The sequence below is a fragment of the Sylvia atricapilla genome, chromosome 6 (assembly GCF_009819655.1).
Source record: "Sylvia atricapilla isolate bSylAtr1 chromosome 6, bSylAtr1.pri, whole genome shotgun sequence".
Lineage (NCBI taxonomy): Eukaryota > Metazoa > Chordata > Aves > Passeriformes > Sylviidae > Sylvia > Sylvia atricapilla.
The window spans coordinates 9046820-9072746 of NC_089145.1; the positions used below are offsets into that span (position 1 = coordinate 9046820).

A 25927-nucleotide genomic window follows, 5' to 3' on the forward strand; every position below is an offset into this window, starting at 1 on the left:
GTTTGGAGGGTGGGAGCAATGAGCGTGTTCATCCCTGTCCATGGCCATCTCTGTGCTCGGCATTGCTTGGGATAACAAAAAACAAAAGGAGAATCTCTTGCAAAGTTCTGCAAACAGTAAGGTTTTTTCCAGCCTCTGGAAAGGGCTTTGACATGCCATGGTGTCCAAGGAGCATTTAATTCTGCATCCCTTCCTTTCCCTAATGCACTGGGGGAGGCTGCAGACCATACCTTAGCCAGACCATATTTGATTTTTCCATGCTGCCTGGCTTTACAGCTTCTTATTTCCATCTCTATTCTCTCACTCTGCAGGACAGATATAGCTGCAGCCCAACCAGGAAATGTTAAAACAAATTTTTAAATGTTTAACATTTAAACAAATGTTAAAACAAATTGCAGAGGTTAAAGGATTCCCTCATCTGTTTCCCAGCCCAGGCTGTGGCAGGATCCCATCCCTGGGTTTGGACACCTGTGGGTTGGTCTGACTTCCTGAACTTTGCAGCTGCAGAAACCTCCTGTACCATCTTCCATCAGCTGAGTAAATGCCTTCTGACTGTGCCATGGCAGTTGGTGAGGTGTCCAAGGTGGAATGTGAATGTACCAGTGGAACTGGTTATCCTAGAGGGAGCCCTCAGGTGTGACCAGTGTCTGACAGAGCTACGAGGCCGTGGGACCAGCCTGTGTGTCTGCTGGAGGACATGTTTAACTGCCGTGCTCTTAGCTAAAGTATTTCTTTTTCTAGGGAGCCCCAAAGGCCAGGAGATGGAAATTTTGAAGTCGGTGTCACTCAGAGGCTGAAAACATCAATGTTGGTTTATTATTCCATTGGGGATCTGCTGCATGTCAGGTGGAACTTCTCCCAGTCCAGTGGCTGTTCCCATCACAGGAAACCTGAAACCCAGAGACATCTGGATTCCTGAAATCCAGAGACATCTTTCAGCTCGGACCTTTGCTTCTGTTTGGAACAAGACTTGGAGCCTGGGCTGTTTCAACACCTGTTCCTGCTCAGGGGAATGCCAGTTCCCAGTTCCAAAGGTATGGTCTTTGTTGATTTTTCTGCACTGTCTGTCCCTGTAAACTCGGTATTTTCTTTCCCCCATCAGTAAAAGGCGGCTGGTCCCGTTCTGGTTTGGATCCAGCACAGAAGTGGGATTTTTGTCTTGTGCTGAAGGAGCAGTGGATAGAACCTCTAGTAACAAGACAGGCTTGAAATTGTGTGGGAACTGCTGCTCCAGCTGGATGCCTACAAATCCATGGGGCCCAATAGGATTCATCCATGAATCCTTAAAGAGCTGCTGATGTCATCAAGAAACCTCTCTCAATTTGGGGGAATTTCTGTCTTGGGAATCTGGAGGGGTTCCAGCTGCCTGGAAGTAGTTTCATTTCTCAAGAAGGGCAGGAAGGAGAACCCTGGAAACTACAGACCTGTGAGTTTCACTTCAGTCCTTGGGAAGGTTCTGGAGAAGGTGATGCTGGGAGCTATTGAAAAACACTTGGAGGACAATGCAGTCATCAGTCCCAACCAGCACAGCTTTGTGAGGGGAAAGTCCTGCTTATCAAATGTGATTTCCTTTTGTGACAAGGTGACCCACTGGGGCGGCCTGACCTTGACTCCTGGGGGCAGTTCTGGGCACCACAATACAACAAAGTCATTAAACTCTTAGAGAGTGTCCAAAAGAGGGCAACAGAGATGGAGGCCCTTGAGGAGAAGCTGTTGGAGGAGTGGCTGAGGGCACTTGGTGTGTTCAGCCTGGGGAGGAAGAGACTGAGGGAGACCTCACTGCAGTCTGCAACTCCCTCCCAGGGGGAAGAAGAGGGGCAGACACGGATGTCTTCTCTGTCCTAGTGACCAGTGACAGAACCCGAGGGAATGGCCTGAAGTTCTGTCAGGGGAGGTTTAAGCTGGGTATTAGAAAATTGTTCCTCACCCAGAGGGTGGTTGGGCGCTGGAACTGACTCCCCAGAGCGGTGGTCACAGCACCAACTCTGACAGAGCTCAACAAACATTTAAGCAATGCTCTTGGGTATATGGTGTGACTCTTGGGGATGGGTTTGTGCAGGGCTGAGAGCTGGATTGATGATGCTTGTGGACTTCTTCCAACTCAGCATATTCTGTGATTATCCTGGATTTTTGCAGCCAGACTTCATAATCCTGGAATGGTTTGGGCTGGAAAGGACCTTAATGCTCATCTTGTTCCACCACCTGCCATGGGCAAGGGCACCTTCCAGTAGTCTGGATTGCTCCAACCTGACCTTGAACACTTCCAGGGATGGGACAGGTGAGCTGTGGTTTGGGTCAAAGGAGTTTAGAATGGGTAGAAAGGTGGTTCATCATCTCTGGTGACTGGAACTGCTGATGGATGCTGGCTTCCATGGGATTGTTCCCCACCAGTGAGATTCCCTTCAGCTCACTGGTGTGATAAGGCCAAACACAACATTTTTAGAGCTGAAAATCTCTGAAATGCTCAGAAAATTTGACACAACCGGTGGAGTTTTGCACTGTGGTTGCTCTGTGGTGTCCCCAAAGCCCTGTGGCTTACTCAAAGTGAGATCATCTCCTCTGTGTAATCATCTCCAAACTCAGAAGCTCAGAGAAGAGATAATAACCTGCTTTGGGCTTTGTCATTCTCCTGAGGCTCCAAGAGCCTCTAAATCCCCAAATTACATGGAAAAAGGTCTTTGCTGACAGCGGTATATTTTTAAATTCACCTGCAGAGCACCTTGAAGAACATCAGGAGGGAAGCAGGGGGAGCGCAGAGAGGTAGGGGAGGATCATCCTGGAGAACCACGGGCAAGGGCATCACTGATTCTGAGCTGAGCCAGCCACCTCCTGTGGTTTTCTCTTGCAAAGAAGAAAAAGCTTCAGCTAGCACCAAATCCAGGTGACCTGCAGCAGGCTGGTGGTGAGGACACCCTGTTGGAACACTTGCTCTGGGCACTTCTCACTGACCACAAAGGGCTCATGGATGAGGACTGGCAGCTTCCCTGCAAGGAACGCTTATGGATCTTGCTATTGCTGATATAAGGCACGTCCAAAAGGTGATTTTAAATTATTTTTTTCCTCAAAAAAATAAATATTTTCAGGAAGAGATTGCTCAGCTTTGGATGTTGCATGTTTTTGTTTAAAGACTGCAGGAACGGGGTTAAAGAGCTGGAAAAATCGTTTAGAGCCAAACTAGTGCATCAGTGGGGAGTCTTCATAGTCAGGAATTTTTGGATGCCCCTTCTCTGGAAGCATTCAAGACCATGCTGGATGGGGCTTGGGACAAGCTGGTCTAGTGGAAGGTGTCCCTGCCCATGGCAGGTGGTGCAATGAGATTCAGTGAGATTCAAGACCCCTTCCAACCCAAACACTTCCAGGATTCTATGGAGAAGACAGACAAAGCAGGTGGTTGGCAGATGCCAACACAAGGATGAGTAAACTGTGCTGTCTTGTACAGCTTTTATTTGGTTTTTCCATGTTTCAGGTTGTGCTGGATGATTTCAAAGTCCCAGACTGAAGACACACAGGGCAGGAAAGGCAGAACCAAGGTAAAGTTCTTCACGATTATGTAACCTACAGCTTCTCCCTATCCATGCCATGACTTCCACCCAGCACTGTCTAACCAGTCTGTGCCTAAACTCTTGCTTTAGATCTCATAGGATTGTCTCCAAACAGATCTCACTGCAAAGAGGGTTTTCCAGCTGGAAAAAAACTTCCAGCAAGGATTTCATGCAGACAACACACTTTGAAGGAATGACAGGAGGCAACTGTACCCAAGCAACTGAGTTCAGCTTGGTGGGATTCACCGAGGACCCGGCAACTCAAGTCATCCTCTTGCTGCTGTTCCTGCTCACCTACCTTGTCACCATCCTGGGGAACTTGGGGATGATCACCTTGATCAGAGCCAGCCCCCTGCTCCACTCTCCCATGTATTATTTCCTGGGCAACCTGGCTTTTGTGAACCTCTGCACTTCCACCATCATCACCCCCAGGATACTGGTTGGGGTTTTGTGGAGGAAGAAGGGAATGGCCTATGCCGGGTGCATGGCTCAGGTGTTCACTTTTGGCCTGTTTGCGATCACTGAGTGCTTCCTCCTGGCTACGATGGCCTATGACAGATACGTGGCCATCTGCCACCCACTGCTCTACCCCCTAGTCATGTCCCCAGAGCGCTGCTCCCGCCTGGTGACCGGCTCCTACCTGCTGGGGCTGACCAACGGCGTGGCACAGACCATCGGCATGTCCAGCCTGTTCTTCTGCAGCTCCAGCAGCATCGACCTGTTCTTCTGTGACATTTCCCTGCTGATCTCACTCTCCACCTCCGACACCACCCTCAGCCTCATCCTCCTGAGGACTTCTTCATCCTTGCTTGGTGTTCCCAGCATGCTGGTGGTCCTGGTGTCCTACCTGGCCATCATCTCCACCATCCTGAGCATCAGCTCAACTGAGGGCAAGCGCAAAGCCTTCTCCACCTGTGCCTCCCACCTCACCACTGTCAGCACCTTCTATGGGGCGCTGATTTTCATGTACTTAATCCCCAGGTCAGACACCTCCAGGGGAGGAGATAAGTGGGCTGCTCTGCTCTACACTGTGGTCACCCCCATGACGAACCCCTTGGTCTACAGCCTGAGGAACCAGGAGGTGAAGGAGGCTTGGAGGAGACTCAGGAAAATTAAATGAGCTTGGATGTTTCAACTTTGTGGCCAGATGGAGATGTGGGTGATATCCTGGGATTTTTGTGTCAGAGGGACATTTTTTGGACTCTCTGCATTTTGATTTAGATGATGTGCTAGCTGATTTAATATCAGCAGAAAATAATAATTTTACTCCAATGTTGGTGTTTGGGTGAGGTTTGGAGCAACCTGGTCTAGTGGAAGGTGTCCCTGCCCACAAGAGGAGGTTGGAACTGAATGAGCTTTGAGGGTCCTTCCAACCCCAACCATTCCAGAATTCTGCGACATATTTGGTCTAAATGTTTTGGTGCACAAGCATTGCATATGTGAAAAAACCCCAAAACCTCCAATCAGTGCATTATGTCATCCTGTGCCAGGTCCATGGTGAAATCCAGTGTGATGGAGCTCTCCTAGAGACGTGGAATAACTTGGGATGGAGGAAAAGCTGCTCAGTTGGGTTGGATCAAGGTAGTTTGCTGATTTACTGATGACACACAACTCACAGGCACTCAGGATCAATGAGCTGAATCCTTTGCTCCCTTTGTTCTTTTACTCTTAGTAGATGTTTAGAATAGAGACTTGATAAGGTAGAGGACTTGTCAAGCCTCTAAGGGGGGAATGAAGCCTTAAGTTTTAGCTTTCATATTCTTCAGATTCTGCACTGCATTAGTCTATAATTCTGAACTTCATATAAAGTGTTAGCAAGTTCTCTTCACAGTTTAGTTCACAGTTTAGTTAGACAAAACAATCCTTTTCCAGCCCCAGAACCAGGGACACCATTGGAGCTTCAGGCTCAAAAAGTATAAACAGCAGCAAATTGAGGAGAGCAAACTGGAGGGATGGGACTTAATTATCTGAAGCTGTAATTTGACCATTAACCCCAGTATGTAAATGGATCAAAACCTCTAAAAGTGTAAATGCACTAAAACCTGTAAAAGTGTGAAAACTCATGACTCATGGGTGTAGCCTTGGCCAGGCTCCTGTACTGCCCAAAGGTGTATCCTTTGAAGGACTTTGTAATAAATATCTACTTTATTCTTTACTCTGTCTAGTCTTTGTTCTAGGTAGCCTCTTAAGGCATCACCAGAGCTCACTGATAATTCCCTGATTATTATTTAGTCTGGCTGCCTGGATCAATCCCCCTGTGCTGTTTATGCTTTTATGCTCCTGTTCCTCTTATCAGCTGTGCTGACCCCCCATGGCAGGGACTGTGGGAAAGGGTGGATTTGATGATCCTAGAGGGCTTTTCCTACCTAACCAATTCCATGACTCTGTGATCAGGGCCATGAACAGGGACCTCTTCGTGTAACTCCTGCTGTTCTCCCACCTTTCTGCTCCTCCCTGCCACTACCAGGACATTGTTGAATTTAGGTGTAGAAAAGAGTGTACATTTTTTCTTTAAATTAGACTAAAGATTATTTTTAATGTTGTATTTAAAACATAACACACACTCCCATAATAAAACATTAAGGCATTTAAAACATAAGCCCTAGAGCAACTTTTCTTGCTGTGGGTGCTTACAACCACTGTTTGGCAATAAAATATTGAATGTTTTAAAAAGTACTTGAAAAATATTCAATATTTGAATAATAGTTTGAGAAACCATTCAGTGGTCTTGCCTTGACCATCCCCTGACCTTTAAACCAGAACATAAGCCTTTAGTGAATTAATCCCCGACCCTGTGGCCATGGCACTGTCACTGTGGACATTGTGGCTTCGTGCTGGAGCTGCTGCTCTCAAAACCAAAAGGTTTTGGCTCATTGTGTAAGTGGGAATTGTGGAAATGAGGGTGAACTGTGTCCAGCATCTGTGGGAACAGCATCTGACCATGAGAGGAGCAGGAGCCACCGCATGGGAAGGAGACGGAACATCCAGCATTGATGTTTCCTCCTGATGGACACACATCCTGTGTCCCTGCCCATGGAAAGGCATTGGAATGAGGAGAGCTTTAAGGTCCCTTCCAACCCCAGCCATTCCAGCATTCTCTGGCTGGTGCAGTTTACTCCTGGGGAGTCTCCTGAACCCATTTTAAAGCACACATTGCAAAATGGCTTTTCAAGATGAGCTTTCCTGGTCAAAAATGGGCAGATGGGAACCAGATAAGTTTGAAAAAGGGAAAAGGCTAAGCAGTGCCCATGGGGAATAGTTGTCCCAGACACTGGGACAGGAGAGCAGCTGTGGAGGTTGTGGTGGCCACCAAGATGGAGATGAGCCATGGATACCTCCTGCATATGAGGACATCCACCAGCAGCTGGTGAAAAGCATTGACAGCCACTCAAGTGACTTCCTGCCCTGAGCCTCTGACTGAGGGCTGGAGGAAGAGTGAAGGAAAAGCTTCTTTGGGAGGGTGAGGGGAGAAGAGAAATATGGAATTAGAGAAAATTTTAAAATCTTTCAAATTCAAGCCTTTAGCAAAAATCCTTGTTTTGATGTTTTCTCTTGACAGCGCTGTGTTCACAAATGGCATCGCTCAGGCTCTGCGGGCATCAATTCTGCTGTGCTGAGGACATCCCATCCCTAAAACTCCAGGGAGAAACCTCAGGATGGATCCCAGGGCCTCTGGGGAAGGCTCATTCTGTGTTCGGGTGCCTCAGAGACCCTGTGGTTAATTGGTCGCGTGGGGATGGGGTAAAACTTAAATATTCCAGCCACGTTAGAGGGTGGGAACGGAAAACTTCCTGGTTTTGGCCACACCGATGGAGCTTGTGGACTCCAGCTCAAGGACCTGTGAGTATCTTATTAATCAGAGAGGATGGAATTTTAAGTGGTTTTGAGACAATTTTTTGCTGGGTGGGGAAAATTGTCCTTCCCAAGTGTTTGCAGAAGTAGGAGCCTCTCCACGAAGGTTTTTATGGAATATAATAGGAAATTGCAATGATCTTTCCTGATGGCAAAACATGTACTCCAGTACATCTGAACCTTTATTCCTAATGCATATTTTGGAAGAATGTTCCTCATATCAGCAGAATTAGGAGGCACACTCTGGGCAAATTGACTGAAGGGTAAATTTGAGCCCAGAAGTCTTAAATTCAGCTCATCATTACCATCAGAAAATGTAAAAATAAATTGCAGCAGGAAAGTTCCTGCAGTGTTTTCATTTCACCCTGATTGGCAATTGCAATGCTTCTCCAAACCCTGGGCTCTCTCTCAACCCCTGAATCTCAATTTCTTACACCAGTTCTTTTTAATTCCCTGTGATTCCAGGAAATTAATTATATATTCCAAGACATAATTTTAGAAAAATATATAATTACATATAATATATGAATTTTAAATATGTGTAATTCCAAATAACATATAAAATTATGTATTAGGAAAATATTTATGTATTAAGTAATTATAACTGTATGTATAAAATAAACTTCTATATTAACTTTATTTCTATATTAAAATGTTGATGTATTTAATTATATATATATAGTGGGAAATAAATCCTCAAGCTGCTATTTAACTTCTTTAAACTAATTAAGTTGATTTACTTATTTGTGTTTATTTACCAGCACAGGTCTCCTCCTTATGGAGCTGCTTCCAAAGTCATCCATTCCCAAATGAAATTTCCTCCTCCAGGGCTGGGCTGTAACAAACCCCTTGGTGTTCCTGTGAATGAAGACTACAAACAGCAGGGTTTTTGGTCAAGTTTTGATGCTCTTTGCGAGGGTAAATTATTCCTGTCTTCCACAGTAATACTGGAAGAGATCTGGGCTTATTTCTCTCTGGAAATTTTGGTCTGGGAGGTAAAATCTGGTCAAATAAAAAAGGCCCTGAGATGTGAGGAAACATCAGGTGAGTTTTTACCCAAAATAAGGCTGCAGGGAGTTGATCTGTTGCAAGGAGAGGCCTTGAGGTGGGATTATCTGTTCTCACGACAGATAATCATCTAAGCTCAGGGTCTCTGAGGTGAAACCTAGGAATTTATCATGGAATCCATGGTTACGGTTGGAAGGGACCTTATGGATCCTCTAGTGTTGATCCCTTGCACTAGCCCAGGAGGTTCCAACCCCTGTCCAAGCCGGCATTGACGGTCAATCATTTCATAGCAGAACTACCTGGATTGTTTTCCAAACTATACATATTTATTTCTATTTATTTCCACTGTATTATCAGCATGTTACACCCTGCAGTTAATCATAGCACCAAAATATTTTTGAGACCTACAGACTTTTAAAACCCTTTTCTTTCTCTACACTTCTCACAGGAATGACACAAATATCACCATATTTAAAGAGGGTTTTAATACAAATACCCTGTTTGAACCTCAATTTCTGTTTCATGGGAAGGAATGGAAAGGAAGAAATTTGTTTTATTTTCATTTGTTTTGACTCTCCTAAAGAAAATTTTAAAGATGTCCTGATCTCTCACCAGTGCTTTGTCCGTTTTGGATTTTCTAAACCAATGAGGTTTGGGGTTGGGGTTTGGGTGGTTTTTGTTGTTTTCAGGTTTTTTTCCAAATTCATAATGATTTCTAAAGTCAGGTTAAATTACTGCAGTTAATACTTTGACCCTGATGAGTAACAACCCCCCTGACTTCAACAGGAGGTGAAATAAACCTTCCACTGTGCAAAGTGATTTATCAAACCAAATCAATGGCTAAACCAGACGAAAACCATTCAAAACAAACTCAGTAGTGAACTTTGACTACCTTAAAATGTATTTTGAACCAAACAGTAAATTCTGCAGTTCCTGCATCTCCTGTGTTTGCTGATAAAAATAGTGTCATTTTTAACATGTTTGTGCAGCAAACAGGAATATCCATAAAAGGAATAACTCTGCATTCCTGCAGCACCTGCATCAGGATGGCAGCCAAAGGAAATGGAACCCTCAGCACTCACTTTGTTCTCCTGGGATTCTCTGAGCAGGGCAACGGCCAGGTTGTCCTCTTTGTGGTGTTCCTGGTGATCTATGTGGTCACCCTGCTGGGGAATGCGGGGCTGCTGCTGTTGATCCGCCTGGTTGCCCAGCTCCACACACCCATGTACTTCTTCCTGAGCAGCCTGTCCTTCCTAGACCTCTGCTGTTCCTCCTGCATCACTCCCAGGCTGCTCCGGGATCTCCTGGATGAGGACAAGGTCATTTCTCACGCGGCGTGCTTCACACAGTTCTATTTCTACGTGGCCTTCGCCACCGCCGAGTGCTACCTCCTGGCCGCCATGGCCTACGACCGCTACGTGGCCATCTGCCGCCCGCTGCTCTACTCCCTCTCCATGTCCCGAGGGATCTGTGTGCTCCTGGTGGCCGGCTCGGGCCTGGCTGGGGTCACCAACGCCACCCTCCACACGGGCCTGGCGCTCAGGCTCAGCTTCTGCGGCCCCAACGCCATCCACCACTTCTACTGCGAGGGGCCGCCGCTCTTCGCCCTCTCCTGTGTGGACCCCGCGCCCAACGAGCTGGGGATGTTCGTCATGGCGGGTTTCCACCTGGCTGCCACCATCCTGGCCATCCTGCTCTCCTATGCCTTCATCCTGGCCGCCGTCCTGGGCACGCGCTCGGCTGCCGGGAAGCGCAAAGCTTTCTCCACCTGCGCGTCCCACCTGGCCGCCGTGGTGCTCTTCTATGGGTCCCTCGTGTCCATGTACTGCCGGCGCAGCTCCAGGAGCTCCTGGGAGAGAGACAAGGTGGCCTCCGTGTTCTACACCATGGTGACGCCCATGCTGAACCCCTTCATCTACAGCCTGAGGAACCAGGAGGTGAAGGCCGAGGTCTGCCGGCTGATGGGGAGGAAACACTCAGCTGAAATATAGTACTGTCATTTTTTTATTTGTGTTTGCTGGCTGCTATTTTAATTTCAGGAATTTAAGCCCTTCTTGACCGCTTGTAGAGCTTGAATACCAGGGACTCTTCATCTGTTCTGATTTACAGCTACTTGGGACCATTTCCCTTCTTTTAGGAGAAAAAAAAAACTTCTCTCCATATGAGTGATTGAGACACTCTCTGGGTGTTTAAACATCAGTATATCCCAGATAATGTAAAAATAAAATGCATCAGGAGAGTTTCTAAAGTGTTCTCCATTCTTTCCAATTAACTGTTGCAGCACTTCTCCAAATCCTGAGCTGTTTCCCAATCCCTGAATCTCCATTTCTTACACTGGTTCTTTTTTACTTCCCTATGATGCCAAGAAGCCAATCATATATTTCAAGGACAAATTTATATATATTTAAAATTACATATATTTTAAGAAAAGAAAGATAAAGAAATTCCAATTAACAAACTTTCTTTATATACTAAAGTAGTACATTTTAAGATCTTTATGAATATAAAATTATATATATTATATTTTATATATTTCATGTTTTTATATATATATAAAGAAGTGAGACATAAACCCTCAGGCTTCCATTAAACTTCCTGGAACTCATGGTGTTTACTTACCAGTGCAAGTCTCCTGCTGCAGGAGCTGCTTCCAAAGTCATCCATTCCAAAAGGAATTTCCTGTTTGCCACCACAGGACAGGCAGTGACCCAACTCAAGGCCCAAGCTTGCTCAAAGAGCAGAGAGCCCCCATCTGGCAACTCCTATGGATCATGTGGAATTACAACCACTGCTCCCTATCCTGGCATTTTATTCATATTTTGGTTTTATTATTAAACAGGTTTTGCTTAGTTTTGAGCAATTGTGCAATTTCCCCTCTAAAATAAACTGTGAGACACAGAGGAAGGAAAAACAAACTACAGTGAAACTGAGCACAGAAGGAGTGGCAGGAACGCTGACCAGGAGCAAATAGGGGGTGGAAACAGTTACAGAATCCCAGAATCATTTAGGCTGGAAAAGCACTTTGAGAACATGGAGCCCAACTGTTAACCCAGTTGTGCCAAGGGCATAACCCATGTCTAAGCTCAGTCTGTAGAGGTGAGACCTGAGAGCCCCTTCCAGAGCCTAAAGAGGCTCCTGGAGACCTGCAGAGAGACTCTGGGCAAGGGCCTGGAGTGGCAGGACAAGGGGTGATGGCTTTACACTGACAGATCATTTAGATTGGATATGGGGAAGAAATTCTTCCCTGTGAGGGTGCTGAGGCCCTGGCACAGGTTTCCCAGGGAAGCTGTTGCTGCCCCATCCCTGGAAGTGTCCAAGGCCAGGTTGCATGCGGCTTGGAGTAGCCTGGGATAGTGGAAGGTGTCCCTGCCCATGGCAGGGAGTGGAATGGGATGAGATATAAGGTCTCTAAACACAGTCCCATGCCAACACATTGACCCTGCAGCTTTTTGGCTCCAGGGCCTGGATCTGACAAACAAAGCATCTGGAGAAGTTCACTTTGTTTTTAACAAGGAAGAAAGTTTCTTCTTTGTTTTCCTTCGCTAATTAGTCTCTCATGGCTCATTAAGAAGAAGGAAAGAAATTGTTGAAAAGTTCCATGATGATGATTAAGAAACTTTCTTGGCAAAGCCCAGAAGATCTTGTTAAGCTGGTGATCCCTTGAAGGGTGGTTGGTCTCCCAGGATCACTTCTTGCTCTGGGAATGGGAGCAGCATCCCTTGTGGTGAAAATAGCTGTGAGCACCTGCATGGTGGGGCCCTGGAGCTCAGACTTGCTGCTGGAGAACTTTCTCAGTTCTTCATTTAAACATGAAAATCTTCAACTGAAGGACAGTGGGTTTACACTGGGTATAGGAAAGAAATCCTTCCCTGGGAGGTTGGTGAGGCCTGGCACAGGTTGCCCAGAGAAGCTGTGGCTGTCCCTGGATCTCTGGCAGTGTTGAAGGCCAGGTTGGACAGGGCTTGGCCAAGTGGAAGATGTCACTGCCCATGGCAGGGGGTTGGAATGGGATGAGTCTTAGTGTGTCTTCCCACTCAACTTTGATATCAAAAGTCTCTGTCTTGCCAAGTCCTTTATAATTTAATTCTGTCAATTCCAACTTCTTCATCCAGGTCTAAATCCACCTTTCCCACTTCCCCCTAGACCTAAAACACCTCTTCTCCTGCTGGTTTTTTCCTAGAGAACAAGGAGACTGCTCTCCTTCCATTTACTTTTCAAAAGGAAGTGAATTCTCATATAACTCCTCAGAACACATCTACACAACCCAATGCCAAAAGGAAAAGTTTTCTGCTTCCACTTTTCCTTGATGCAGCCAAGGCTTATCCCTCTGCAGTGTCTGAACTCATCCCACCCCACAAAGGTGTCAACAGGTGAGGGACAACCAAAATGAGAAGTGTGGAGAACAGCAGGAAGGGTCTGCTGAGCTTATCCAGACCAGCCAAATTGTGAATGGAAGTCACAGGATTGCCCTCTAAAACAACAAATGTCCTTTCAAATTCATTAGGATGAGTAGAAATTAGGAATTTTTTTCTAATTTAAGTGCCTGCCAGGAAAAGATGAAGGATTGCTGTTCTCTCCCCAGTGTTGTGACTATCCCTGTACCTTCTTTATTGAGCCATAATTTGGAGAACTGTTGGTTTGGGCTTTTTTAGGGCCTTTCCAGACCCAAAAAGCTCCCAACTATCCACAGATCAGGTGTTGAGGATTCTTTTACCTATGGAAACCAAGTCATGTGCTTAAAGTTTGAGTGAAATGTACCAGTTAGGTTTTCATTATGTGTTTTGGCACTTGGACACTTGCATTTCCCTTGATATTCCAAGGTGTATCTTGAGATCCTGACTCGCATCAGCTTTTTATCCCTCTAAGTCAGAAAAAAATGCACTTTTAAAGCCTTTTATTTTACTCATTTATCAATCAAATTTAAAAATACTCTTATTCTTCCCAAATGCTCCCTCCCACCCCAGCAGCTTGGCTCTAATAAATAACTCACAGGTAACAATGAGGAATTTTATTGGAGTTTAGGGAAAAGGACAATAACCTTGCAAGAAAAATACATATTGATCAGTGCAAAATAAGTTATAAACCAATAAAACTGTGATTTTCTCTTCCTGAGAGAAAGAGAGGTTTAATTGGAATAATACCCTGGAATAATTCTCTCTGATTTCTTCCGACAGCCTTGTGGCTGCACAGGGAATTCAAGTTTGAGGCTCCCACTCCCGTTTCCTTCCAAGGAATATGTGACTGTTGAGGTCTCTTTCTCCAGGATAAATATTGTAATTGAGTTTTGTGAGGAACTGTGGAAGAACCTATATAAAATTGTGAGGATTGGGGAAAAATCCAAATAATTTAATTTTATTTCTTTATTCTTGCTTCGGAGGAACAGTTTGCTTTCACAAGGGTGAGGAGTGGCAGGACAACAGGTAATGGCTTTAAGCTGAGAGTAGGTTTAGATGAGATTCTGAGAAGAAATTCTTCCCTGTGAGGGGTGGGTGCCTGGCACAGGCTGCCCAGAGAAGCTGTTGCTGCCCCATCCCTGGAAGAATTCCAGGCCAGGCTGGATGGGGTTTGGAGCAGCAAGGTGTCCCTGCCCATGGAGTGTAGGACCAGATGGTCTTTAAGGTCCCTTCCAACCCTAACCATTCCAGGGCTCCCTGATGCCATGACCTGCACCTCTCTGACACCAGCAGAGGTTTAACACCCTCCTCCTGCACTTCCCCAGCGCTGCCTTCACCTCCTTGTTCCTCAGGCTGTAGATGAAGGGGTTGAGCACGGGGCTGACCACGGTGTAGAAGACAGAGACCACCTTGTCCCGGCCGCCGTGCCGCGACGCCGGCTGCAGGTACATGAAGAACAGGGTGCCGTAGAACACGGACACGGACACCAAGTGGGAGGCGCAGGTGTGGAAGGCTCTGGCCCTGCCGGGGGCCGAGCGCATGCCCAGGACGGCGTGGAGGACGCGGCAGTAGGAGAGCAGGATGGCCACGCTGGTGCCCAGCCCGTTGGCCGTGGCCAGGCCGAAGATGGCGGCCTCTCTGCCGCGGGTGTCGGAGCAGGCCAGCCTCAGCACAGGGCCGGCATCACAGAAAAAATGGTCGACACGGTGAGGCCCGCAGAAGGAGCCCCCAAACGTGCAGCCGGTGTAGAGGAGGGCGCTGAGGGAGGCCACAAGGTAGGACAAGGCCACCAGCTGCCAGCAGGCCCGGGGGGACATGACGGTGACGTAGCGCAGGGGGTGGCAGACGGCGACATGGCGGTCGTAGGCCATGGCAGCCAGGAGGTGACACTCAGCCGTGGCAAAGAGAGCAAAGAGGTGGAATTGCGTCACGCAGCCGGCCCAGGAAATGGTTTTATTCCCAGATATCAGATTTGTGAGCATTTTGGGGGAGATGACGGTGGAATAGCAGATGTCGGCCAGGGAAAGGTGGGTGAGGAAGAAGTACATGGGGGTGTGGAGGCTGGGAGCCACCCAAACCAAGACCACCAGCCCCATGTTCCCCACCAAAGTGACCCCATAAATCAACAGAAAGAGCCCAAAAAGTGGGGCCTGTGCCCAGGGAGTGTCTGTCATTCCCAGAAGGATGAATATGGGCTGTGTGTGGTTTCCTCCCATGGGTGGGTGTTACCTGCTGAGGCAAAGGGAAAAAATATATCAAAATGGTAAAGCCCAGAATTCCACTTTCTTTCATAATTAACTCAAAACAATTACCATTTTAATTGCCATACTTTGGTTTATTCCATATATTTTGCAAACATAAATACTGTACTTTTTTATTTATCAGTTGTCTAGAAAAGAATTCGAGGCTTCAAGAAACACAAATGGCAAATCTGCTTTTCTGTGCCTGGATACCTAAAATTATGGATTTATTCTGGCACACATTAATTAAGGATGAAGAAAAGAATCAGATATTTATTCCCTTTTGGCTTGAAAGAAATTTGTTTCAGAAGATACCCTGGACTCTCATGGGAGATAACATAAACCTGGAGTGGGAGAAAGTGCCAGTAAAATCCCAGATTATACCACATTAAGAACATTTTTCCTCGGCTTTTAATTATTAATCCAATCCATCAAACTGTTACATTATATATCACTCACACTGGATAAAAATCACATGGATAAATTCATGTTTTATACCTTTCTGAGCTCCAGCAGGCTGAAACATCCAATAACCATGGGAGTTAAGATAAAAATTACATGGAATGGAAATAAATTTTAAAACAATCCAGTTCCAGAGGCTGATTTGTTAACAACTGCATTCTGTTGACAATTCTTTATAATTAAATAAGACTTGTCAACACTTCCATAAATCCGTTTATCTTGCTTTAGCTGCCTAAGGAAAACAAAAACCAATTTGCAGAAGCCACTACTCCTATTTATTATTAAAAAATCCTATTTTCAGAAGGGTGTTTTCCAACACAGCCCCAAAAAAGAGGATACGAGGACATGAAGAACAAAGTCAACTTCTTTCTCTTGGATTTACAGCTCTTCCTATGCCCTCACTGTGGTGCAAGGAGCCAAGAGTTTATCCCAAATGCAGCAGAGAATATCCAGGCTGATGTGGAGAGGGATGTGCTTCTTCCCTGACTCCGACGCCGAGCCTGTGGGTGACGGGGCTGTGAATATGTCCCCTCTGCTCTCCTGGGACAAAACCCTCAGGGCTCCTCATGACACAGCAAATAAACAAAGAAAAGAAAGGGGAGGGAAAGGGATAGATTGGAATTCTGAAATCCATTGTGCTTCAGGGATCTCAAATCCATCACGTGGATGAGCCACCACGTCACATGGACACACGGCACCAGCAATGACCGGCTGGTCAGAGGGTCCCCAAGTGTCACACAAAGCATTTCCATACTGCCCAGTTTTCCTTCAAGGGTGGGATTATCCGCGTTGAGGTACCTGCAAGCCAGATGTCCACACCTGAGCAGGCAGCTCTGCGCACTTTCAGACAGTGACTAATTGTCCCAGAGTGAACTAATCTGCATTAATCACCCCATTTGGGGCCCCACCTACACCTTGACCCTTAAACTCTATTTAAGCTCAGCCCAACAAGATTGTTCCCATCTGGAGTTATACTGGAGAAGTCCTGATTGCCAGTTTAACAGCATGAGCACATCATTGAATCCCTTTAATCTACACCTTGCCTTGATCACTGATCCAGCCCTGATGAGGGATTGAGCTGTTTTTTGGATGTTTCAGCGTGCTGGGGCAAATAAAGATATAAAACATTCATTTATCAAATCGAATTTTATCCAGTGTGAATGATATATAACAGTTTGATAGATAGGATTCATAATTAAAATAAATAATGAATAAATTTTAAAATATATAGTATTTAGGCCAATACTGGACCTGCCTCATTGTCACCAGCTCACCTGGTGGTTTGGGGTCTTGGCTCAGAGAACATCAGGAAGCTTGGAATTCATCTCGTTCTGATTTATGAGGCAAGCTGAAAGGTGGAAAAATAAGATTTTTGGGGAAGTAGGTGGTGATTTGGTGCAACACAGTCCTGTAAAAAGATAAAATAAATCTGATTTAATTCAATGCCAAAGAAATGGAGTAGAAATGCTCATGAAAGCAAAAATTGCTATTTTTCTTGGAAAATGCACAAAAGCAGAGGAAGGGTATAGTTATAAACAGTTCAAAGGTTTATACTTAATTACCTGATAATTATTTAACTTCTTTTACAAGCTGTTCTGCCTTCCTGGTAGTTATTTTTCAGTATCAAAAGTTTCCCATGGAAATAACTGGATTTCCTGGTTTTATTTATTACTTTGAGAAAAGAGGGGGTGTTTGAAGTCATGCCTGGGGAACTGGGAATAAAGCAGGAACTAATGGTAGTCAGTGGTGAAATTTTGGTATGGAAACTCACCAAATTCCAACATTGATGTTAAAATGTTGTTGTTTGTGGAGCTACAGCCAGCCAAAACATCAGCATGAGCTGGATGGTCTTTAGGGCCCCTTCCAAGCCAAACCATTCCAGGATTCTGTCACCCTGCGTGGGTCTCCTTTGGACATGGCATATCCTCTTCCAGTCTACCTGGAGTGTCTTGATCCCTCTAATCCCACCTAAGATATCACAGGATGTGCCTAAAGTTATTGATAACTGACAGATAAATCCCATCTGTGGATCCAAACTGTACTCTGTGGGCAGCTGAGATATTCCTGGGAATACCTGGAGCAGAAAAAGAAGGTTTAATGGGCTCTGGATCAAGACTTCCTGGGGCTAAATCAGGAGTAGCCTGGAGGCCTTTTGGGCTCATTTCTTACCTGGAGGCTTGGATCAGCCTTGACCCCCTGTAATCCCAGCTGGCTGCTCCAGGGATCCATCCAGGACAGCCTAAGCTGTTTGCAATGGATACCTGGAGCAAACCCACCCACTGTCCCTGAAGTAAAATGATATTCACTATAAAAAATAATAATATTTCTATTAAAGGATGTTTTGCTGAATGGAGAGGGTTCCTCAGTGAACCTTCTGATCTCAATGCTCCTCTGATGAGGTAAGAATTGGATTTTTATCTTTAATCCTTTTATTCTGAATTGTTGTGTTATCAGGGATAGGGAATTCTGTCTGGCTGTCTTTTTCCCTCCCTCATGCCAGGACTCTCATCCATACCTTGTTTTCAGCTTGAAATGAAGTGGGATTCACAGAGGGAGAAGAGAAGTGGGATTTGTGAGGGAGAAGAGAATCCAGTAGCATGGGGGTGTTGGTGCACACATTTAACCCAATAATGTTTTGCATTTTTTTATATAAACATATGGGATAATGTACATTTGATATTGGATTTTATTATATATTTATAATTTTGGATTTAGAAGAAAGGACATCTAGGAGATGCCGGGCCCTAGGATAGCAAGTTATACATTTATATCTATATATATTTACCAGTATAGAGCTCGGAGCACCCTGGCTAGTGGAAGGTGACCCTGCCCATGGCAGCAGGATGGAAGTGGATGATCCTTAAGGTCCCTCCCATCTCAAACCATGCCAGGATTGTGTGAAAGGTGTCAGGATTCCCAGTACAAAGGTTATGTGGGTTTAACACATGAGACATTCCAGACTTCTGTGATTTCTGCGCTGGACCAGGGAGGCAGCTCCCATAAAAAGCCTTTTCTAGGAAAGATGGAAGGACAACAACTACACAGATAAACTTGCAGTTTCAATACTGTGTGGAGATAATGAGATATTGCCCATAAGCCAAGTCAAATTGAATTGGAATTCATTAATAATGAATTAATTAATAAATAACTCCATGTTTGAAAATGGTAATTTTCCAGGTTCAACTGAACCAGTCACCTTTGCCCTGTTCTTTTTCCATCCTCAGCTTCTGCCTCTCAAAGCCTTCAAACAAAGCTCTAATTAGCTTTCCACTTTATGCCCCTGGTGGTTTGCTAAAAACAAAGTCAGAGATATCGCCAGTGGAGTTTGTATCCAGAGATTTGCACTTTGGCAGTGGGGAGAAGGGGAAAATAACAAGGCAAAGTAAGAAAAAATCTGAGCACCTGAAATTAAAAAAACGAAGGGTGGTAATTATTTTAAAAGTCCAATTTTTAGGCAAGAAATAACTCCTGACAAAAACTGCAGCTCCCTCGTTTCTCCACATTCTGGATGAAAACTTGATGCTGGCAAGGCTGACAAGTCAACCTGGTTTTTGTTGCCAAATATACCCTTTCCTTGTAAAAAGTTGCATTTTATCCACTTCATCTAATGAATTTAATTCCTGTTTTTACATGAACAACTTATTCTTGCTCCTTTATAGCACCATGGTGCTTCATTGTCAATCCCAACAGACATTAAAGGGCTATTAAAATCCTTTTAAGGTATGAAATGGACAACTGGAAGGGGAAAAAGGTAAAAAAACCCAGTATTTCCTGTATGTCATCACCATCTATTGGACATTGCTGGGAACATGATCTCCTTTTTATTTTACATAAAACCTCCTTTTTGCCTGTAAGCCTTGGATAGCAAAGTGTCTTGTTCCTGCTCAGGAAACTGAGAAATAGGCAATGAATAAAACAATGGCATCATGTGGCTGATCCCACCTGGATATTTTATTTTCCAACATTTAGCTCCTGAGCCTGTTGAAAGTACAGGGTGTTTGAACTTCACATTTGAAAACAATGCTTTAAACTGCACTGCACTTTATTTTTGTCTTAGGACAATTTTCAGCTGATGCTTCACGTTCTCTGAATCCTTCAGGTGGGGTTAGATGGGATAGGGGGAAGAAATTCTTCACTGAGAGGGTGCTGAGGCCCTGGAATGGATTTCCCAGAGAAGTTGTGGCTGCCCCATCCCTGGAAATGTCCAAGGCCAGGTTGGACAGAGCCTGGAGCAGCCTGGGATGGTGGAAGGTGTCCTTGCCTTATGGATTATCCATAAGGCCCTTTCCAACCCAAACCATTCCATAATACAAATACTGTCAGAAATTCCCCCTGGGGATAGATTTAGGATGCATTAAACAATTAAAGGCAACATTTCTGAGTTGTTATTTTTCAAGTAACACCTTCTGCTGCCGTTAATTTTTAACTCATCATATCTTGACTTGGCAGTGGAGGATCCCGGGACCCCTCAGGGCTTGGCTGCCCCTCATTTGGTGTGACAGCTCCCTGCAGGGTAAGATGTTATCCTCTGACTTGTTTTATCCCTGGCTCTGTGAATTCTCTGCAGGGCAAAGCTCTGGAAACACGGGTGTTACATGGCAGAAGCCCTGGTGTATCTCTGCAGCTAGAGCTGGGAGCAGCTGGAACTAGAAAAACTGCTTCAACTGGACCTGGGAACAAAGAAGAGCAAAACCCCACCTTCAGGTAGGTTTAGATTGAATATTGGGAATAAATTCTTCCCTGGGAGGGTGGTGAGGTGCTGGCACAGGTTTCCCAGAGAAGCTGTGGCTGCCTCATTGCTGGAAGTGTTTAAGGCCAGGTTGGATGGAGTGATCTTGCTAAATCCTAGGGCAGCTTGTTGGAAGCTCTTCTACTGCTTTGCCCAAAGATTTTATGGAATTTGAGTGCCACAATGGAGATCTTCACCACAGGAGGACAAGTTATTCCATTAGTTATTCCACACCAACCACCTGCTTCTCAACAAGAATAAAATATAACCCGTGGGGTTTCATTGAATTTACTTCCATTCCAGGTGTCCAATCCATCACACAAAGTAAAGTTGGTTGGTTGAGTAAGTAAAAGTGAGGCTGGACTTTAGTTAAGCAAGAAATCCAGGTTAGTTCTTTGAAGGCAGCAGGTGGATTCTGCCTCCGGGGAGAAATTCAGCCCCAAACCAAAAATGTTTGGTTTTCCTTATTTTTAACACTTCTGGTATCTCCATGTGGATGATGAAAAGCAGCTCTAAATTCTCCTTAATAACACCAGGATACCACAAAACACCTGAAAGGAAATGTTGGGTTCTGGGGCTGAAACCCAGCCCTTCAACCAAGGCTCATGCAATAATGAGGATTTCCAGGTTTGGATACATTTGTCAGGAGCCAGCAGTGCCTACTCTTGGATTACTCTCTGGTGTAACTCTGTCAGGCCATGATTATCCAGGAGAAAAATCCATATTTATTTATTCTATCTGTCATAACGTGGGTGTTTAGTGCTGATCTCCTCCTGGTGAACAGCAAGATGGAACATGGATTTATCTTTTACCTCCATATCAAGCATCACATCTAAAGCTAAGTGAGATGAGACAAATCCCAGCTCTTATTCCTACACCGAGAAAAAATACACTAAGAGAAGTCCCATTTTCCAATGCTTTCACCTAGAAAATCTCTTCTTGGGACACAGGGAGCAAGTATTTATTCCTCAAGTGCTCAGGCTGCATAGGGAATTGTCAAAAGATGAGAAATAATTCCATTTTCCCAGGAATTATCAAGAAAATCATGGAATTCCATGTGTAAGTGGATTGAGAAAAACTAGGAGGGAGCCTTGCAACTTATTTATGATTTATGTATTTTGGTATTGTATTTCCTTTCTTAATGGCTTAAATATGCTCCTGCTTCCAAATACATTGGCTGAACAGGGATACTGGTGCCAGGAACTTGTGTTTTTTCTCTTTCAAGGGGGTTTTACCTTTTATTGACTGAAGGTTTTGTAACTTCTTGACAAAAACTGACATTCTTATCAATGGATTTATGCGCATTAAACATTTCAAGCTAAAGACAGAAAGCAACTGAACCGCATATATAAAATGTTTGGTATGGCTGGAGAAAATGAGATGTTTGCATCTTGAATTTATTCTTCTGGGCTTCACCACCCAAGTCGAACCACAGGTGATGTTTTTTGTCTTGTTCCTTGCCCTCTACATGGTCACTCTCCTAGGGAATCTGGGAGTCATTGTGTTGATACGGATCAATCCATGTGTCTACACCCCCACATACTTCTTCCTGATCCACATGTCCCTGCTGGACATCTGCTACTCCTCCACCATCATCCCCTGGAGCAAGAGGGAATTTTTGGTGGAGAAAAAGGTGATTTCCTTCGCAAGAGGCATCACCTAGCGCTTCTCCTTCACCACCGGGTGCCACATGCTGGCCGCCATGGCCCACGACCATGACGTGCCCATCTGCAGGCCCCTGCTCTACTCCGTGCTCATGTCCCAGAGGATTTGCGTTGGGATGTTGGCCAGAACCAACCTGGCTGGAGTGCTCAGCTCCACTCCCCACACAGCTTCCATATTCCATGCCCCGTCCTTCTGCTCCCGGGGCATTGAGTGCTATTTTCGTGATGGGCCCACACTGCTGTCCCTGTCCTGCTCTGACACCCGCATCAGCGAGGCCGTGGTGGCCGCTGTGCTGGAGTTCAACATGCTGAGCACCATGGCCTTCATCCTGGTGTCCTCCTCATCCATCCTCGCCGCCATCCTGAGGATCTGCTCAGCGGCCGGGCGGCACAAGGCCATGCCCACCTCTGCGTCCCACGTGGCCGCTCTCACCACGGCAGCTCCATCCTCATGTACCTGCTCCCCATCTCCAGCCACTGGAGCAGGACAAGTTCATCTCCTTGGTGTATTCCAACACTGAGCCTATTTGTCTACAGCCTCAGGAACGCAGACGTGAGGAACGCCACGAGGAAAGCAAAAAAGTAGGATCCCCACTGCCTGGTCCATCCATGGCTCCCGGTCAGCTGAAAGGAGAGGACAACCCCACTGTGGTGAGGGGTGCTAGATTTTGGACCCTGAGGAAGAGAGGTTAGATATACAGATCCTCAGGATTGCAGGGTCATAGTCCGGACTCATGTTCCAAGCCATGATCTCCCTGCAGCAGCACCACAGGGAAGGGATGAGACATCTCCTGGCATCATCCAGAGCGCAGGAACGGAGGGGGAAGTGGCACCCAGGAGATGAAACACCACCATCAGGGACACTCCCTGTGCTGCAGGACAGGAGCTGGGGAGACTCCAACACTTCGGGGGACTGCCCTGCCCTCCCTTGATTTCTCCCGCTTTTCTGGGCAATGTCCATGTGGAAAGGGCTATTATGGAAGCACTGAGCCGCTGGCCAGGGCACTTTGACTCGTTTTGTGCCTTCTGTGGGGGAGAGGAAAAAGGGAGATGGGGGAGTCCAGGGGGTGATGGTGTCATTTGGGACACCCCAATGTCTGTGGAGGGGGACGGGTAAGTGAAGGATGAGGGGAGAACAGGCGGGGTCCACAACACAAGGGAAGTTATAGCCCAAAATTCTTGAGGAGTTTGTGCGTAAAATACTCAAAACTGCCAAGATTATAATTTTCTATATATCAAGAAATAATGTTAATTTGTTTATAAATTGGTTTAAAATAACCTCACCCCATCCCCCCCCCCCCCCCCCCCCCGGATCTCCTGTGTTATAGTCAGGATTTTAGGCTGTAAGAAATTCTTAGTACAGATCGATAGGGTTTGAAAATAAAAATACAATGTTTCATACATATAAATGAAACAATAAAGGGTTGGAAAAGGCAAGAGAGGATGATCTGTTTGAAGGACCTAGAAACAGCTCTGTGTGTGCAGAGTTCTGTCTCCTTCCTCCGGCTGGAACACCCGAAATCCGGGATGCGGGACGGGATCGGAATTCGGCTCCATCGGCGCTTAAAGGCTCTGCGCGTGCGCGATGGAGCCTCAGGGCTGCCGCCTTGTGGCCACAGGCGGTACTGCAGCTGCGGGCGCGGCCCGCGGCCCCGGCACCGGGACACGGAGCGGGACCGGCACCGGGACACAGAGCGGGACCGGCACCGGGACATGGAGCGGGACCGGCACCGGGACACGGGTCATGGGGCTGGACCGGCACCGGGACACGGAGCGGGACCGGCACCGGGACATGGAGATGGGGCTGGACCGGCACCGGGACACGGAGCGGGACCGGCACCGGGACATGGAGTGGGACCGGCACCGGGACACAGAGCGGGACCGGCACCGGGACACAGAGCGGGACCGGCAACGGGACATGGAGTGGGACCGGCACCGGGACATGGACATGGGGCTGGACCGGCACCGGGACACAGAGCGGGACTGGCACCGGGACATGGAGTGGGACCGGCACCGGGACATGGACATGGGGCTGGACCGGCACCGGGACACGGAGCTGGACCGGCACCGGAATATGGAGCTGGACCGGCACCGGGACATGGGGCTGGACCGGCACCGAGACATGGACAGAGGGCTGGACAGGCACCGAGACATGGACACAGAGCTGGACCGGCACCGGGACATGGACATGGAGCAGGACCGGAACAAGGATATGGGGCGGGACCGGCACCGGGACATGGACATGGGGCTGGACGGGCACCAGGACATGGAGCTGGACCGGCACCAGGACATGGGACTAGACCGGCACCAGGACGTAGAGCGGGACCGGCACCGGGATGAGGGGCTGGAAAGGCGCCGGGACACGGAGCGGGACCGGCGCCGGGACATGGAGCATGAGCGGCACGGGGACATGAGAGTGGACCGGCACCGGGACATGGACATGGGGCTGGACCGGCACCGGGACATGGAGCATGAGCGGCACGGGGACATGAGAGTGGACACCGGCACCGGGACATGGACATGGGGCTGGACCGGCATTGGGACATGGAGATGGGGCTGGACCGGCGCCGGGACGTGGAGCTGGACCGGCACAGGGACATGGAGCCTGAGCAGCACGGGGACATGGAGCCTGAGCGGCACAGGGACACGGGGCTGGACCGGCACCAGGACATGGACATGGGGCTGGACCGGCACCGGGAAATGGGGCTAACCCAGCACCGGGACATGGGGCTGGACCGGAACCGGGACATGGACATGGGGCTGGATTGGTACTGGGATGAGGGGCTGGACAGGCACTGGGACACGGAGCGGGACCAGCACCGGGACATGGAGCTGGACTAGCACCGGGACGTGGGGCTGGACCGGCACCAGGACATGGGGCTTGATGGGCACCGGGACATGGAGAGGGACCGGCACTGGGACACGGGGCTGGACTGGCACCGGGACGTGGGGCTGGACCAGCACCAGGACATGGAGCGGGACCGGCACCGGGACATGGGTCTGGACCCGCACCGGGACACGGGGCTGGACTGACACCGGGACACGGGGTTGGACCGGCACAGGGACATGGACATGGGTCTGGACCGGCTCCGGGACACGGGGCCGGACCGGCACCGGGAAATGGATCGGGACCGGCACCAGGACATGGGGCTGGACCGGCACCGGGACATGGAGATGGGGCTGGACCAGCACTGGGACATGGGGCTGGACCGGCACCGGGACATGGAGATGCGGCTGAATCCACACCGGGACACGGGGCTGGACGGGCACCGCGACGTGGGGCTGGACCCGCACTGGGGACATGGAGCCGGACCTACACCAAGACATAGACATGGAGCTGGACCGGCACTGGGACATGGAGATGGGGCTGGATCCACACCGGGACATGGAGCGGGACCGGCACCGGGACATGGACCTGGATCGGCACCGGGACATGGGCCTGGACCGGCACCGGGACACAGGGCCGGACCCGCACCGGGACACGGGTTTGGACTGGCATCGGGAAATGGAGATGGGGCTGGACCCTCACCGCGACATGGGGCTGGACTGGCACCGGGACATGGAGAGGGAGCGGGACCGGCACCGGGACATGGGGCTGGACCACCACCGGGTCACGGGTCTGGACCCGCACTGGGACACGGGGCTGGACTGGCACCGGGACATTGAGATGGGGCTGGACCGGCACCTGGACATGGAGCTTGACCGGCACCAAGACATGGACATGGAGCGGGACTGGAACCGGGACACGGGGCTGGACGGGCACCGGGACATGGAGCGGGACCGGCACTGGGACATGGAGATGGGGCTAGACCGGCACCAGGACACCGGGCTGGAACGGCACCGGGACACGGACCAGGATCGGCACCGGGACATGGGCCTGGACCGGCACCGGGACACAGGGCTGGACACGCACTGGGACACGGGTTTGGACCGGCATCGGGAAATGGAGATGGGGCTGAATCCACACCGGGACATGGGGCTGGACTGGCACCGCGACGTGGGGCTGGACCGGCACTGGGGACATGGAGCGGGACCT

General features: G+C 47.9%; 3 protein-coding genes and 1 pseudogene across 3 annotated transcripts; 3 read left to right on the plus strand and 1 right to left on the minus strand.

Moving 5' to 3' along the window:
- Window positions 1-3735: 3735 nt before the first annotated feature.
- LOC136363155 (olfactory receptor 5G3-like) lies at window positions 3736-4662 on the plus strand. Its single transcript, XM_066322239.1, has one exon. It carries the CDS (start codon window positions 3736-3738, stop codon window positions 4660-4662), a length of 927 nt encoding a protein of 308 aa, XP_066178336.1.
- A 4783-nt stretch (window positions 4663-9445) lies between these two features.
- LOC136362039 (olfactory receptor 5AR1-like) lies at window positions 9446-10393 on the plus strand. Its single transcript, XM_066320295.1, has one exon. The coding sequence runs from the start codon at window positions 9449-9451 to the stop codon at window positions 10391-10393; it is 945 nt and encodes a 314-aa protein (XP_066176392.1). The 5' UTR covers window positions 9446-9448.
- Window positions 10394-14034: 3641 nt separating this feature from the next.
- Window positions 14035-15012, minus strand: LOC136363156 (olfactory receptor 8U3-like). The gene has a single exon (XM_066322241.1). It carries the CDS (start codon window positions 15010-15012, stop codon window positions 14035-14037), a length of 978 nt encoding a protein of 325 aa, XP_066178338.1.
- A 6577-nt stretch (window positions 15013-21589) lies between these two features.
- Window positions 21590-22556, plus strand: LOC136363157 (olfactory receptor 5AR1-like; annotated as a pseudogene).
- The last annotated feature ends 3371 nt before the right edge of the window (window positions 22557-25927 follow it).